This window comes from Camelus bactrianus, chromosome 15, assembly GCF_048773025.1.
Source record: "Camelus bactrianus isolate YW-2024 breed Bactrian camel chromosome 15, ASM4877302v1, whole genome shotgun sequence".
NCBI classification, from domain to species: Eukaryota; Metazoa; Chordata; class Mammalia; order Artiodactyla; family Camelidae; genus Camelus; species Camelus bactrianus.
The window spans coordinates 68,710,575-68,726,531 of record NC_133553.1 but is presented as its reverse complement, the minus strand read 5'-3'; the positions used below and the strand labels follow the sequence as shown (position 1 = coordinate 68,726,531).

Here is a 15,957-nt window from a genome sequence, read left to right as displayed (position 1 = left end):
TTTCCAAGTCTTGGCTATTGTAAATAGTGCTGCTATGAACATTGGGGTGCAGGTGTCTTTTTGAAGGAGGATTCCTTCTGGATATATGCCCAGGAGCAGGATTCCTGGGTCACATGGTAAGTCTGTTCCTAGTCTTTCAAGGAATCTCCATTCTGTTTTCCACAGTGGCTGCACCAAACTGCATTCCCACCAACTGCTTGGTAACCTTAATTACATCCGTTTTGCCACATAACATATTCACAGGCATGACCCCAGGGGCAAAGGTCATGGGGGCCAAAACTGTGCCCATGACATAGATTTTAAACAATGACCTAATATACACACATATAAATGAAACAAAAGGTAAAATAATACTTACCTTTCACTCAGTTCAACACTTTGACGCTTTTAATGTATTAAAAGGCCAGTGTCAACATACTATACTGATTACATGTTCCATTAATGAGATGCAACCTCTAAGTTTATCTTGAGAAAAAGGCCTGCATGCCCTTTTAAATTCTAATCTGAAACAACAGGAGACCCATGGAAGGGCATCAGGGGCCTGTGTAACCCCTGAAATTATTTATCTGGGACTAACTAAGCAGAAGAAAAACAAAGTCACCTCGGGGACAGTTTGCAGGTATCTCCCCAGTGCCACTACAGGCTGTCAAGGTCATGAAAAGTGAGAAAAGATTGAGAAATTGTCACATAACAGAGAAGACTGGGGAGACATGATAAGTAAACGCAATGTAACAGATTGGATCTAAGAACAGAAAAAGAATAATGAGAAAATTGGAGAAATCCAAAAAGTCTGGAGTTTAATTAACAGGGATATAAGTTTTAGTTTCTTACTTTTGACAAATGCACCTGGAGACGTAAGATGTTAACAATGGGGAACTGGGTGAGGGGTATACGAGACCTCTGTACTCTGTTTGCAGCTTTTCCGTAAATCAGTATTATTCTGAAAGAAAACTTACTTATAAAACATTACAAGATTGAGTACCTGTACATTTTTCTAGGAAGATTTATAGATTTTATACCCTCCATCCATGATCCAAAAATAGTAAGACCCACTGTTCAAAGCTTCCGCTGTTTTCCTTAACCACCCCTAAGTATTGACTCCTTTCTGCTATGTCACCCACACCTTCCCTCAAAAAAAACAAAATTTAGCCAGGACCTGGGGAAGGGGAGAAGGGATATGTTTAATGGGTTCAGTTTCAGTTCAGGAAGATGAAAAATGTTCTGGAGATGGGTAATGGTGATAACAATAAGAATACTTAATGCCACAAAACTGTACACTTAAAAATAGTTAAAACGGTAAATTTTATGTTATATATATTTTACCGCAAGTTAAAAAATAAAGGAGTGGGTACTGATATATGCTATAACATAAACCTTAAAAACATTATCTAAGTCAGAGAAGCCAGACACAAAATATCACCCATAATTCCATTAACAATGTTCTAAAATTGACTGCGCCGAGAGTTGTACACATCTGCGAATATACTAAGAACTACTGAAATGTAGACTTTAAATGGGCAAATTGTGTGGTCGGTGAATTACATCTCAATAAAGCTGCTAAAAATTTTTCACTGATTTTAAATACAGGATCACATTTACTTGACCTCTGGAGACCTTAAGTGGCACCTCGTAAATTCTGGAACCACATTCTGCTGATGTGCTTAAAAAAAAATAAAATAAAATAAAATAAAAAGGAACAAATAAATGGAAGACCGAGGCTTACAATGGCTGGCAGGGAAGATGAGAAGGATCTGTGACTAGGTGTGGCCTCGTTCCAACCATGGGGGCAAGAACAAGGCGAGACTGTAAAACACACTAGGCTGAAGTTGTCAGATGCCTTTATTTGGTCCTTATGATTCATGAAGCCACCTACACAAATCACTCTCTGTACCTCTACCGCAAGTAGCAGCAGCATTGATCCAGGCCAAAAATGGAAGACACGGCAGTGGAAGACCTTGCAGAGAAAAGGTAACAGGTGAATCTCTGCGTATCCAGGCTTAGGTTGAAGGTAGGACAGGAAAAGGGTACAAGTACAGGATTCCAAAGACTGTTCTTCAAAGCGGAGGCCTGCAGAGGTCCTGGCTGAAGGACGCAGGTGCAGGCTCACAAAACTGCCTGGCTCAGCAATCAGTCCAACGTCCCTAGAAACACAAAGAGCAATGTTTAAAGCAACACGCTTCAAGAGCTGGACAGTGTAAGCAAAGTGGGCAAAGTTACGGGGAAGCTACTCTGGTATTGGTGGTTCTTCTAAGACCAAAACACTCATTTTGAGGAACAGCCATCCAAAAGATCCTTGGGGGAAAACATGTCATTGCAGAGGGTGGGCAGCTGGGTCTGGGAGAGTTCGAATTAGAGGTGGGGAAAGGGCTAAGAAGCTGTTGTGTCAATCAGTGGGCATCTGCGGAGACCACACAAGGGGTGAGTGATACAAAATAAATGAGGGAAGTTCTCTAAGCAGAGTTTATAAACTTTGGCAAAAGTTTCAGTTCAAGATGGGAGGCTGAACCCACAAGTCTGTATGCCCTCCGATGCAAGGAAAAAAAAAATCTTTTAAAAGGTATATAAATCTACGATAAAGAATGGGGGCCCATCAGCAGTTAACAGATTTCAACAAAAAGCTGAATGATAGAAATCAGACTGAAGTACGTTTATAAATAAAGCGGAGGAAAATGAGCCTCAAATAAACACACAGGGGACTGCAGCAGAGATGGGGGCCCATCTACCCAGGAAATTCACGAGGAGACTCAAGACTCAAGACACCAAAAATGACAGAGACGCAAGGCCAAAATGAATAATGACTCAAGTGTCTGTATGAGAAACAGTTGACCCCTTCTCACCATAACCCTCCCTGCATGCAGCCCTACCAGAAAACAAGCCTTTAAACTAAACCTAACTTTGGGGGGAAGGTGTAGCTCAGTGGCAGAGTGAGTGCTTAGCATGTACAAGGTCCTGGGTTCAATCCCCAGTACCTCCATTTAAAATAAAATAATGTAAACAAACAAACAAACTAAACCTAACTTGAAAACCAAATCAAAGGGCTCTCTTCTAAAGAACTAAATGAATTATCCGGAGAACCAGAGCAGCTTCTGAAAACTGCAGCACCCCGCAGTCAAGTTTTCAATATTCTAGCATTTGGAGGCTCCCAATGTAACATCTGGTCCCATCCCAGCCACACTAAGGTAAAATCACAAGACAAAATTCACTCTCCATACATACACAGCTTCCAAACAGTGTTCTTATTCCCTCATTCTAAAATAGAATAAAAATTATAAGGCATTTGAAGAAAGTCTATTGAGGACAAGGAGAGACTAAAACTTACTTAAAACTAAAAAAACAAACAAACAAAAACCCTAGAATAATTCAGGGGAAAAAAAAAAAAACAACAAACAGAACTAAACAACAAACCAAAAGAGAAATACCTCAAAAAATGTTTTAATAGTCCTTGCTTTTGATAATGGCAAATTCCTGCTGAGACCAACTGATACAGCTGATTAAAATATTTTTAAAAAGAAAAATCCTTCAGGCATTAAAGAGGCCTCAAGAAAAGGCAAATGCAAAATCTGGAGAAGGTAACGGAACACAAAGAAAACCCAACCTTGGAAACTGCTTTTAACCGGAGGGAATCTGCCAATCCAAAAGAAAGCTCAAGAAATTGTGCTGTGATTTTGGCAGGCTGAGCAAATCAAGAGTCAAATCAGAGAGTCTGCTCAAGTGAGAAGTTCTGATTAACTGCCCCCTTTTAAAAGCTGGATTCCCAAAAGGCTACACCCTCAGAGTAAGGTAGAGCTAGAATTAAATGACCCCCTCACAGACCTGCCATCGGGGTTCTTTTTATCATCACAATGATCAAGGAATCCTCAAGTCTTAGATTTGGAAAGGAGGTCCTGCACTGATGCCCCGAGGTGCCTTGCAGAAGCAAGTGAACATCTCGTTTGGAGAAAGGTCTCATTATTCAGGCCTCAAATTATCCAACAAATTATTTTTTCAAATACAGTGAAAAATATACCAACATAACTAGGCATACAGGGAAAGAAAGACCATGAGACAATACCAACAGAAACAACAGAGAGAAAAATCAATCAATCAATCAATCTTAAAAGGCTTTGGACATTAGCTTGGACACAAACTATAAACAATTGTACCTGTTATGTTTAAGAAAATACAAGCCTCAGAACATCTGCAGCAAATACAAATAATAAAAAAATGACAAAATAGATTTGAAAACTAAATGAAATTCACAAAAACTGAAAAATACAAAAACAAGAACTGAAACTAATAAATCAACAGGAAAACATTAAAGGAGACAAGACCACAGAAGAGAGAGATAATAAACTGGAAGGTCAGAAAAATTACACAGAATGTGTCATGGAAAGGCAAAATTATGGTTGACTTTTAGCATATTTTAATAGGAATCCAAGAAAGAAAGAACAAAACAGAGTCAATATCTGAAAAGATACTGGCTGAGACCTCTCCAGGACAGACGAAAGCCATCAATCCATAGATTTAAGAAACCTAAGCAGACTACGGAAAAGCGAATCAACACCTAAATACATCAGAGTGAAGCTACAGAAAAAAATCAAAGACAGAAAAATCTTAAAAGCAGACAGAAAAAAGGGGAACAAATTAGCTTCAACAGAAACAACAGAAGCCAAAAAAAGAGAAGAATGATCACTTCGATGTGCTAAAAGAAAGAAAGTTTCACCTAGAATTCTATATTCAGCAAAAATATCTTTAAATAAAGAAAATAAAAGGTTTTCACACACACACACACACACAAAGTAGAGTTTGCTACCAGCAGACCCTGTAAAACCAAGGATTTACATCACAAAGAAAGAAAGTGATCAAAAATGGAGAAGAAACATAAAAAAGGAAAGAGGAGCAAAGACAGCATAAACATATGGTTAAGTTCACACAACGTCGCCTGTATACTACAGCGATAATAATGCCTTACGTGGGTTGATAATGACAACATAAAATGGGTAACAGTAACATCATGAGTCGGGGATGAAGGACTTGTAAATCGAGCTCATTGAATCCTAAGATCCCATTTGGCTGAGGATGAAGGGAAAGGTACCAACACTAGGCTCTCACACATTAAGGATGCATGTAGTACCAATTTTTTTAAAACTAGAATGTAGAACGTTCAAATTGATAAGAGTTAAAAACGGAATGAATTATCCTCAAAGAAAGGCAAAAAAAAAAAAACCCCATAAAACAAGGACAAATAGAAAGCACAAAATAATAGGATGCATTTATACATCATTAATTACATTAAATGTAAATGAATTAAGTGCTTCACTTAGAGACAATCAGCCTAAAATTTTAAAAATAATCTAATTATGAGAGAGGAAATCAAGACAGTGGAACAGGAGGACAAAGAGCTCACCTCCCCTCAACAACACATCAAAAATACATCTACATGTAGAGAAATCCTCACTGAACACTTAACTGGAGACTGGCAGAAAGACACCTGTAAAATCAAGGCTGTAGGAAGGATCCACAGACAGTTGGGTAGGAAGGGATGAGAAGCAGTCAGGTCAGGACCCGCACCTAGCAGGGGGCACAGAACAGGAGGGGGGTTATGCTGGCTTAGAGCCCCGCCCTGGGTAGTGAGCAGTCTGCATCACACCATGGGCACCCCAGCTCTGGGGTCCAACCACGGAGGATGAGGCCCCTCAGCTGGTTTGAAATTCACTGGGACAGACAGCATGACTGTTAAGAAATGTAGACTCCACGAGTGAAGGGCACTTATATGCTTGCTAATTCCTGGAACAAGGCAGAGGAAGCCGCCTGCAACCGCCCAGCATTCTAGCTGATTTCCCGTGACCACTCAGTGCAAGCCCCGGCCCGCCATGCTCCAGAGCCGCTCCACCCTAGGGCAACGGATGCTGCAGCTGAGGAGAGCGCATGCCTGTGAGGGACAGAGCTGGCGGTCACGGGGCAGCAATCAGGAGTGATCTGGAGCTCCAGCTGCTGTCGGGACCACCCCAGAGAGCACCCCAGCCGACACCAAGTGCCCACTCCAAGCCCCTCTTGCTCTGCAGCACTGTTCGCCACTAGGGCAAAGGCTAATGTTGCCGAGAAGAGTACAGAGTTGTGGAGGACAGAGCTGACTGAAGCCTGGCAGAGCATCCAAATGGGGAAAGAGCACCCATTACTACTGATCATGGGGCAGCAGATCAAGAGCAGTCTGTAGCTGACTGGTGCTGGGACCACCTAAGCATGGGCCTCAGCCTCCACGGGGAGCCCAACCCAGTCCTTGGGTTCCAGCACGTCTCCCTTCTGGGAGGGGAGAGGGCACACACTCAAAGAGAACAGAACCAGCTCACACCCTACTCTCAGGGCTTTTGCTCCAACAATTTAAGATGTGACACAAGCCCTAACAGGGTGGTGTTGGCAACTGAGCAGCAGAGAAGACCTGGCTCACACCTGCCTCTGGCTCTCGCCCCTCCATGTCCAGCCTGCCCTCGTACCAAGATGACAGCTGCCAGCACCCCCTGCAGGAAGAGGTGACTCTTGTTCATTTCAGATCCAGCTCTCCCACCAAAGCCACAGGCCACACGCGGACGGCATAAAGATGCTCCATGGGGAGGGTATATCTCAAATGGTAGAGCGCATGCTCAGCATGCCTGAGGTCCTGCGTTCAATTCCCAGTACTGCCTCTAAAAAATAAATATATAAGTAAGTAAACCATAATTACCACCCCCCCAAAATGTAAAGATGCTCCCACACGAGCACACCCCTTTAAGACTGGGATAGGTAACTGTTTCACCTAATTTCACAGAAATAAAGCTAAGCAAAATGAGAAGACAGAGGTATTTCTTTAAAACGAAAGAACAAGGTAAAAAAACCCTGAAAAAAGCAACTAATGAAACAGAAATAAATAATTTACCAGATAAAAAAAGAGTTCAAAGCTTCAGTACCAAGAATGCTACCTGAACTAGGGAAAAGAGAAGATGAACACAGTGAAAATTTTAACAATAGGAAATATAAAAAAGAACCAGTCAGAACTGAAAAATAAAATACATGACATGAAAAACACACTAAAAGGAATTAGCCAACTAGGTGACAAAGAACACGTAAGTGATCTGGAAGACAGAATAATGGAAATCACCCAATCAGAACAGCAAAAAGAAAACAAATTTTAAAAAGTGGTAACAGTACAAGGGACTCTGCGACAGCAAGCATATCAACATTCACATTATAGAGAGTCCCAGGAAGAGAAGAGAGGAAGGGGGATAAAAATGTATTTGATGAAATTATTGCTGAAACTTCCCAAACTTGAAGAAGGAAATATATTCAAGAGGAGGAGGCACAGAGGGTTCCAAAAGCAATGAACCCAAAGAGCCCCACAACAAGACATATTATAACAGCAAAAGTTAAAGAGAGAATTCCAAAGGCAGCAAGAGAAAAATAAAGAGTCATATACAAAGGAACCCCCGTAAGGCTAACAGCTGATTTTACTGGAGATCGTCATTCTAAGTGAAGTAAGCCAAAAAGAGAAAGAAAAATACCATGATATCACTCAAATGTGGGATCTAAAAAAAAAAGAAAAAGGATACTAATTAACTTATCTACAAAACAGAAACAGACTCCTAAAGTAAACAAACCTATGGTTACCAGGGGGAAAAAGGGTAGGAAGGGATAAATTGGGAGTTTGAGAATTTCTAGTACTACTATATATAAAATAGATTAAAGAAAATTCTTCTGTATTATAGCACAGGAAACTATATTCAGTATCTTATAGTAATTTGTTTTGAAAATGAATATATATGTATGACTGAAACATTATGTTGTACACCAGAAATTGACAAATTGTAACGGACTATACTTCAACAGAAAAATTTTTAAGTGAAGATTAGCTAATATATATAAAAAAAGAATACTGTGAAGAACTTCACATCAATAAATTTGAAAATTACATGAAATGTACAAATTCCTAGAAAAACTATAACACTTCAGGGGTTAAAAAATTGTGTCAAGAAAATAAAACAGGAATGGTCCTAAAACCATTCAAAAAATTGAATCAGTAATCAAAAATCTTCCCACAAAAATTCCAGGCCCAGATGGCTTCATTGGTGAATTCCATCAAATATTCAGGAAGAAATAATTCCAATCTCACCGTTTTCTAGAGAGCAGACAAGATAAAAAGGGCACCCTCTCCAACTAATTTATATAAGGCTTACATTCAATACCAAAAAAATGCCAATCTCTTTAAGCAAGTGATGCAGCATTTGCAATCGGTTAAAATTAATCTACAAAAAGCCTATAGTAGGTATGATTAATGGGGAAATGCTGAAAGCTTTTCCTTTGAAATCAAGATGCCTGCTATCAGCACTTCTATTCAACACAGTGTTGGCAATTCTAGCCAAGGGAAAAGAAAGAAAAAGATAAGGATTGGAAAGAACTTCACAAAAGTGTCATTATTGGCAGGTATTACTGCTTAATTAAAGAAATCTAAAACAATTAATGGATAAATCATTAGAATTAATTAGAATTCAGCAAGATGCTAGATACAAAATTAAAATATAAAATCAAGTATATTTCTATATACTAACAACATTTAAATGATTTTAAGAAAAATACCAATAACAGCATATTAAGCACTTAAAGGAAAGCAACTAAAAAATGTCAAGATTTCTTGAAAGATTTCTAAAAAAAGGTTTATTTTAAAAACATAAAAGATCTAAATAAATGGAGAAATGTACCATGTTTATGAACTAGAAGATTCACTATTGTAAAGATATGATTTCAACCACTAAGTAATCTACACATTCAATGCAATCTCAATCAATAACCCTTCTTGTGGAATTTGACAAGCTGATTCTAAAATGTACAGGCAAATGCAAAGAATCAAAAATCACCAAGACACTTAAAAGAACAAGGTGGGGAGATTTGCTCTCTCCGACAAAATAATTCAGATAGTGTGGTACTGACATGGGAATAGACAAAACAGATCAGTAGGAGAGAAACAGCCCAGAAATAGCCTTGACTTTTTTGTTTGTTTAACTGAAGTACAGTTGATTTTCAATGTTGTGTTAGTTTCTGGTGTACAGCACAGTGATTCATTCACACACACATTATACATACTCTTTTTTATGTTCCTTTTCATTATAAGGTTATTACAAGGTATTGAATATAGTTCCCTGTGCTTTACCATAGGGCCTTGTTGTTTATCTATTTTATATATAGTAGTTTGTATCTGCTAATCGTAAACAGCCTTGATTTATAACAAAGGTAGCACTGAAGTGAAAATGACATGGAAAAGTGGCTATCCAAATAACAAGAAAAAAATTAAACTGGACCCCCACCTCAATCCTATAAACAAAAAATCAACTATAGTTTTATGAAAAACAAAAAACTGTAAAGATTTTAGCATACAGGCGAATGTCTGATGAACTTGGGGTAGGGAAAAAAGTCTTAAACAGGACAGAAACAGCACTAGCTATGAAGGAAAAGATTAACATATTTGACTATCCTTAATTAAAAACTCACACTTATCAATTATCTTAAGAGTGAAAAGGCAATTCATAAACCAGGAAGATATCTGCTTCTGGTATACTGAGAAAGATTCCTATTCAGAACAGATACATAGACATATACATAGTAGTATAAGGCAGTAAGAAAAAGGACAAAATATCCAAGAGAAAAATAGGACTCCTTCCTGCCTAAAATGCACATGCACATGAAGAAGTGCTCAGTCACCAGCAATCAGGACGAAGCAAATTAAAAGCACAAAGCAGTCATCACTTCACATTCCTACCAGACCGGCAAAAATCAAACTCTGATAATACCCAGTGTTGCTAAGAATGGGGAGCAATGGAAATTGTCATACTCTGGTGGCAGAAATGTGAATCAGATGTACAGGTTGTCTGGCCGTACCCACAAAAGATGGAGGTAGATATATTCTATGTCCCGGAAATTTTACACACACACACACACACATCCCTAGAGAAACATGTACAAGAATGTCCATAGCAAATCGCTCATTAAAAAAAAGGCTATCCAAATACCCACATTAAAATGGTTCAGTTGTGGTACTGCCACACAACGGCATGCCATTCAGCAGAGAAAATGAACAGACTAAAAACATGTGCAACAGTGTTAACTGAATCTCATACATGTGTTAACCTAAAGAAAACAACTGTGGGCCCGATGCTGACCATCCAGATGCTGGACTACAATTTGGTTCCATTTTTTGGAAGCTAAAAAAAAGATATAAAACTAAATCTTAGTATTCAGGGATGCATGCTTCTGTGGTGAAACCATTAAGAAAATCAAAAGTAATTACCACCAAAAAGTTAGGATACAGCCATGTCAGGAAAGGAGGTAAAAACAGAATGGATAAGGAGATTTTGGAGGCTGCCTATTCTATTTCTTGGCCTAGTTGATGGTTACAACAGTGTTCACTTTATTATTTATTTATTTTACATTTGTTTTTTGTGTGTTACATGTCATAAGGAAAGGCTTGGAAAATAATATATATATATTTATATACACATATGTATACACACACACACACACATATAAATACAACTGCATAAAATAGCCAGATTACTAATGACAGCTGCCCACAGGGAGGGGACCTATATGAGGGATTAAAGACACAGCAGAGGAAGACTGTTCACAGTACTGTTTTTCAACTTCTACATTCAACCTACAACGCATGGAAGATTTAATTATGGTAAGAAATGTGTTTTCAGCCTTGACAATGTCAAAGTAACACATGCAGATAACACAAAGTGAGAGATGGGAGCGGGCTAAAAATGGGAAAGGAAGTCACACTTATAAAGTGAGGAGTCAACAAAAAAAATACATATTTTAGTATATTATATAACTTGTAAAGGTAACAGAGGAGCAAAAAATAATGACAAAATTACCAAAAATCAAAAAGGAGGGAAGGGATTAATGGGGCACTATAGGTTAGCCAAATCTTCATTTATCATAGCAGGAAGTCAACAGATAACATTTACAGTTCATAAATCAATGATGAAATATAAGTAACCATCTGAAAAGCTAAAAACAATAAAAAGATGAGGGGCAGCAGCTGCATTGTATTATAAGTGATTAGGTAACTATTTGAGTTTTAAATATGAATATATATACTGACTTGATTAAAAAAGAAAAAATAATTTCACTTAGAACATACACATCTAAGGACATAAGGACATTTATTTTATCAGGTATAAAATAATATAATATTGACTCAAGATATACGGGCTAAAGAGACCAAAATTCAGATCTGCTAATACACGACAGAGCAGAGGGATTCAACTGCTGAGATTATTAACTCTGAAGATGAGAATAAACATATCCATCACTCGGTAAATGGCCACTGATTAAAAATCCAAGCCAAGCACTATGCATGGTCGGTAGGTACTGTGATGTCTTTAAAATGGAGATTTGATCATCTGGCTTACCTCTTCGAAAAGCTGGTAATTAAAAACAAACAGGGTAGGCTCCAAACATTTTTGATTGGTCACTGATGGCATGTCGGTCACAAGAAGCTGCCCGCCTTAGTTAGGCAGCTAACAAGTTATTTTTAAGAAAAATGAGTAAGCAGTAAAGAGGCTGAAAAAAGATGCACAACTTAAGAGAATACTCAATAATTTAGGCTAACAGCTAGCCATGGGAATGTATCTTAAAAGACATTTAAATGAATATATCAAAAGAGCCATAGGCCTAAGTTGATACACAGTAGCAGAATAAAGAAATACAAATAGTGAAATAAATAATTTGAAAAAAAAGATTTCTGAAGGTAACGAGGCTTCAAGGAGGTGATGAAAACATTGGTGTGGTAAAGGTGAGAAAGATCTGAAGGCCCCTGGCTTTCACAAAACTATTCAATCAGAATATGCAAGGATGAGTATGCTGATCAGATTCAGGAATTACGTAAGAGAGAGAGCTCTAAGAACAGGTAATTAAAATGAGGTATTTCAAATATTTTCTACTTCAGTAATAAGCTTTAGTTAGCACACAAGTTAATCCAACAATCCTAAGAATAAATAGCTTACAGGGCAGTACAGCATCCCGCTGTGGCAAAATAATCACTTTACGCTAATTGTTAAAGAAGAAAAAAGAACAAGAAGTAATCCTTTAATTGTTAGCAACTGTTTCTGATCTCTAGCATTATGATGAAGGGGGAGATTTATATCTAGGGGTATAAATAGATAACTATTATCTATGGAGATCAAAGTAAGAATCAAATTTCTGAATCCACCTAATTCCACTGGTGTCTTTAGAGTGCCTCCCATTTTTTATGGTTAACAGTTTTCAGGAAGAAGTTCTAATTACCCAAAGGAATATGAATTAGAATTTGTTTTTCCTACCTTAATAGGAAATAGGGAGAAAGAATTATTCCCTACATGAACAAGGAAGAACCAGGCATCAGGTTTATAAGGTTGTGAACTCAGATCGCTAACGTGGGGAAGACAGGTGGAAATGATTACCCAGGGACCGAGAACTCACCTTCTAGAAAAGCAAATTCATCCACAGCTTCTATTGCATTATCTGAAACACAAGATAAAGGCCTACTGACTAACTCTGGTCACTTGGGCATCAACCTCTTCTAAAAGCACAACCCACACAGTGAAGGCATGAGGCTTTACACAAGGGAAGGCATTTATAAAATTTATCCCTTGCTATCTTGAGATCCACATCTACTCCACCACCAAATCTTACATATCAGCTGTCTCTCCACAAGAGTTAAAAATCTGGGTAAATACCGTTCACTGCGAGGAATCTCTTTGCTCTAAGAGTCATCAGAAGAGTTTCTGAAGATTATATATATAACATATACAAGGAAAGTAAGATTATGGTATATGAAAGCTTATACATATGCAAGGGTTACCAGCTAGAAAGTAGTCAGAAATCAAAACTACTTTCGGGGGGGGGGGGGGTCAAGCCTGGTACAACAAGGCAGAAGGCATAAAGGGGTCCAGTTAACTCTGGCAACACCTAGAACTCCTCTCGTTCACCGCCCTAGCACGTCTCCAGCCACCCAAAGCACAGAGATTCAAAAGGCAGGATTTTTCTGGCACTGAGGCAGTCCAACAGAAAGCATCGTTGAAAGAGACCTGGGACACCTCTCCCCTTCCAGTGCTGCCTTCTCAACCAGTCTAAGAGAAAGCCTCACCCAGCCCTCCCTTGTCTGCCCCCAGATGCAAGATACCAGTGACACGCTACCCAGATCTCTCCTCTGAAGGGTCTTCCTCTTCCCTTGTTGAGCACAACAGTAGGCATCTTTTGCAATGGTCTCCACAAACAGTTCCTGTGAAGAAAACAAGCCGGGGGACAAAAAGTAAAAATTCTAATAAACAAACCAAAATTGAAAAATTAAAAAAAAAGAAAAAGAAAGAAACAAAGAGCAGAGTTGTATCGATGAGTTTCAGCACTATTCTTGTGCGTGCTTCGGTTTGTGAGTGCGGCGCCAGAGGTGAAAGGGGGCTTGGATGCAGCGGGACGCTCCCGGGAAGGCTGCACTGGACTTCATGAAGGTCTAGTCCCCTTCCCCCTCCCGCAGTGGCCCATGACACATCCGTCCCTCCCTCCCTTTTAAATCCACCCCGCTCACGTACCTGCGACTCCTACAAGTTCTGTTAGTCTAGAGATGCAAATTAAAGTCGTGTCCCCGCCCTCATGAAGAGGCAGGTGAGTTAACAAACCAATGCTACAGTTCAACGTGATCCTTTTTCTGTCTTCCCTTCCTATACTCACATCTCAGAATCCGGCCCCAACACCTCTCTTACCTACTTCACCCCCGCTACCCACCCCACCCCCGCCTGGGTCCTCAGCACACCCCGCCCCAGACCCAACTCTTCCTCCGGCGCTCCCCAGACCTGGCCCGGGACGCGGCTAGGCCCCGCCCCCGCCACGCCCCCCTCCCCCCTCGGGCCCCGGCGCTCCCCGCCCTACCGCGGCTCGTGCCAGAATGAAGATGGCTTCCTGTCCCGCGAGCGTCACGTCGGGGTCCGCCTTCACCAAGGCCTTCACTCGCGCCAGAGGCAGCCTCGAGAGACGAGCCCCGGGCACACTCGTCGGGGCTTGAGGCTGCGGGGCCGCCGCGTCCCCACCTGGCCCCTCCTCCTCCCGGGGAGCCCCGCTTCCAACCGCTGCCGCCATCCCGGCCCCGAGCGTGCTGCGCGCGGCCGCCGACTGTGCGCGCGCAGGCGGCGCCGGCCCCTTTCCCGCGCCCGCTGGAGGCCGCGCCCCCAGCGGGCGCCTGGCTCCGCCCCTCGCGCGGCGGGGAGCTTCCTGGGAGGGCGGAAGGGCGCGGTGGGGTGGGGGTTGGTCTGTCTTTTCTGCCTCTCTCTGCGCCTCTGGCGTGTGGTGTCTGTCTTGCCGTTCCCGATGACTATCACGCGCTTTCTGTCTAGTTGAGCCCCCTTTTGAGAAACTTGATTGTAAAAGTAAACACAGTAGTAACAGAAACATATAAAGGAGAAACTTGAACAATTTTATATGCTACTGGAGGAGACAGTAAGTTGGAGCGGTATAATGTGGGAGGGAAGAGGACGCCACTTCCACGATTCTTCCCTTTCTCATGACAAAACCTCATCTATACCAGTTAGGGTCCAGTTAGGAGAAAGATACCACACAGGATTTTAATAGGGAAAGTAATTTGAAAAGCAAAGTTTAATATAAAATTAGTAACTGTAACGGGAGTAAAGAGGACTATTAAGGGGTAAAGAGAAGTTTAAAGAATAGAGGACTCTCATGTATATGCCCAGTGTTACTGAGTCCAAACTTGTTCTGCTCAGCACAGGACAGGCCAGTAAACTGGGAGACGAGGTGTTGGGGCAAGGAACAGCGACTTCATTTGGAAAGCTGGCAGACCAAGAAGGTGGCCGACTAATGTCCTGGAGAACCATCTTACCCAAGTCAGATTTCAGGCTCCTTTCAAACTAAAAAGGGGAAGGGGTGTGGTTGGTTGTTGCAAACTTCTTGCTGTAGGAATTCTTTGTTCTTGCAGCTGTCCACGTGGGTCGGTCATGGTGCCCCTGTAAAACCTCCAACAAAACAAATGTTATTTTCTATGTTGCAATTTGTTGTCTTTATATAAGTGCAAAAGTGTTAATAGCCTTAAAGGTCAGAGCCTTGAGAATAGGCTCTCCTGTATATTTCAGGCTGTATGCAACATTATTTTACAAAAGGTGCAGAGCTAGCAAGACTTAAGCCTAGAAAACAGGGCACAGGGTTAAAACCAAAGGAACAGATCTAACATGGAGTTAGATTTGTTATTTTCTATTACACCAGGGCTGGGGTGGAAAACTCACGGATGTAATGAACATGGGAGAACACGCCCTCCGGCCAGAACTGAGATCAAGACCTTGGAGAGGGTGCAGCCATTACTCCCTGAGCAGTGAAGTCTTAGAAGTGTGTGCTGGCAAGACTCACTGGCAATTCATCTTCTGGGATGCTTTGGGACGGTGCCTATGAAGAGATGCTTCACACTGCTGGCCAATGTGCACCGCACAAGCTTGTTAAGAAGAAAAAGCACGCTGGAACCAGGAAATGCCCTCTTTATCCTCCAGTGCCCTCTATTGATAAAGCATAACGTCATAATCATCTGGCCAAGGAGAAGTATTCTGGTACCACCAGCAAGCAATGAAGGTGGATCCGTAGCTGAGAGGCAATAGGTTGATAATGGCACACCAATCCGGGTTAAATTGAATCTTAATGCCTATTCCACACTGACACCCATGCAGCTCTATGTGGACAGAGAAAACAAAAACAAAGTCAACAACAAAAGCCAAAGTGACTACTCTTTCCAGGCTTGTCATCAGTCTCGTGGGGAAATCAGGGCAGCCGGCAATCCCACCACGTTCTACTCAGTTGCGTATTCACCCAGAGGATTGACACCTTCTCCTTCCTCCTCAAATGTACACCTTCTCCTCAACCCACTGGCTCTCTCTGCTGATGACTTTCTATTTCACAGAGAAAATAGAAGCACTGAGA

The 15,957-nt window shown here is 40.9% G+C and overlaps 1 protein-coding gene across 3 annotated transcripts; it reads right to left on the bottom strand.

Annotated features, from left to right (window-relative positions):
* Positions 1-1,821: 1,821 nt before the first annotated feature.
* Positions 1,822-14,205, bottom strand: POLE4 (DNA polymerase epsilon 4, accessory subunit). Of its 3 annotated transcripts, XR_012499034.1 has the most exons (5): positions 13,915-14,205; positions 13,186-13,270; positions 12,469-12,510; positions 6,474-6,662; positions 1,822-2,141 (listed from the first exon to the last, which is right to left on the bottom strand). XR_012499034.1 is itself a non-coding variant. In XM_074341422.1 (4 exons), exons 1-4 carry the CDS (start codon positions 14,119-14,121, stop codon positions 2,128-2,130), a joined length of 348 nt encoding a protein of 115 aa, XP_074197523.1. In that variant the 5' UTR covers positions 14,122-14,200; the 3' UTR covers positions 1,822-2,127. The 3 variants fall into 3 exon arrangements, 2 of the variants coding, with proteins under 2 accessions (XP_074197523.1, XP_074197524.1); XM_074341422.1 differs by lacking the exon at positions 6,474-6,662 and having other exon boundaries at positions 13,915-14,200; XM_074341423.1 differs by lacking the exons at positions 6,474-6,662; positions 12,469-12,510 and having other exon boundaries at positions 13,915-14,203.
* Between the last annotated feature and the right edge of the window lie 1,752 nt (positions 14,206-15,957).

Coding starts and splice junctions, on each gene's coding strand:
- POLE4 (XM_074341422.1), bottom strand. CDS start 14,121: ATGGCGGCAGCGGTTGGAAGCGGGGCTCCCCGGGAGGAGGAGGGGCCA. Junction 13,271..13,914: donor TCATTCTGGCACGAGCCGCG/GTAGGGCGGGGA, acceptor TTTTCTTCACAG/GAACTGTTTGTGGAGACCAT. Junction 12,511..13,185: donor CCTTCAGAGGAGAGATCTGG/GTAGCGTGTCAC, acceptor CTTGTGTTTCAG/ATAATGCAATAGAAGCTGTG.